Source organism: Loa loa (assembly GCF_000183805.2).
Source record: "Loa loa unplaced genomic scaffold supercont3.2740, whole genome shotgun sequence".
Lineage (NCBI taxonomy): Eukaryota > Metazoa > Nematoda > Chromadorea > Rhabditida > Onchocercidae > Loa > Loa loa.
Genome location: NW_018110918.1, coordinates 1 through 1,240, shown reverse-complemented (window position 1 = coordinate 1,240; position 1,240 = coordinate 1). Strand labels below are relative to the sequence as shown.

Genomic DNA, 1,240 nt, shown 5'->3' with positions numbered 1-1,240 from the left:
TAAGAAGCAAACAACATTTTCAGTAGAATTACGCTGATTAATCTCATATCAACTATTACTGTAGGGTCAATATTTGAATTATATGACCACTTTTGCTCTTTGATTTAAAAAAAGAGAAAATAATTTCCAAAAAAACTAGTAGACAATGACAAAAGCTGAAAATTGAAGTCAAAAAAGTTGGAAGTGATGAAATTCATTTCATGATAAAATCTTGCTGTAAAATAAATTTTGCATATCGAAGAAACAAATATTACATATATTTTTCATTTTCTGAAATAATTTTTTTGCTTCGTTTTCGTGAAAGCAATGATAAGTGAAGAATAAATGTGCAATCTGATCTGATTTTTGACAGTAGTAAATGTATCAAATATATAAAATAATACAAATTAGCAAAGACCTTATCATTTATTGACCAAAATAGCTTAAAATTAACGACGTCTGTGAATCCTCATATGTCGATTCCGATCCGATGACCGAGTAAAATTCTTCCCGCATGTTTCGCATTCATGCGGCCTATCACCTGTGTGAGTCCTCACATGTGTATACATATTCGATGACTGAGCAAAACCCTTCCCGCATGTTTCGCATTTGTACGGCTGATCACCAGTGTGAATTCTCACATGTTTCTTCATATCCGATGGCTTAGCAAAACCCTTTCCGCATGTTTTGCATTTAAACGACTTCTTAGGTGTGTTAGTCGTATGTTTTTCCAGCCTTAAGGTTTCCTTTTGAAGGGACAATGTCTTAGGTTCAATCCCTGTATTTGTTTGTTCCTTACTCACTTCTTGAACTGATAGGTTCAACGGTCTTGCGTCATTCTGATCAATTTCGCTGAGTTCTACTTGTCCCCCACTTATCTCTGGCGCTGATAGATCTGATGGTCCAATTCGTCTCTCAATCATTCTTGTCATTGACAAATCTAACGGTTCTGTTTGTGGCTCCTCAAATTTATGAATCCCCATATGTGTTCTTGACATTGACAAATCCAACGGTTCTGTTTGCGGCTCCTCAAATTTTATGAAGTCGTCAATTTCAAACTGCGCTGAAGGTTTGAAACCTTAAAAATATTGCAGTGCTATCTTATATTCTTTAATATTAAATGAACTTACAATGGTTTGAGTGTAACTCAGTTGGATGAGGAAGAAGATGAAGCAGATGAAATGCATTTTGATGGGAATAATTTCTTGCCAATTCTGAAACAGTTGCGTAAAACTTTTTCAAGTGTATACTGTCCTAAATA

The 1,240-nt window shown here is 34.7% G+C and overlaps 1 protein-coding gene across 1 annotated transcript; it reads right to left on the bottom strand.

Annotated features, from left to right (window-relative positions):
- Positions 1-396: 396 nt before the first annotated feature.
- LOAG_19184 (zinc finger protein) lies at positions 397-962 on the bottom strand (the record flags this gene model as incomplete). The annotated part of the gene is made up of 1 exon (XM_020451837.1): positions 397-962. The coding sequence occupies one exon, from the start codon at positions 960-962 to the stop codon at positions 429-431; it is 534 nt and encodes a 177-aa protein (XP_020304355.1). The 3' UTR covers positions 397-428.
- Between the last annotated feature and the right edge of the window lie 278 nt (positions 963-1,240).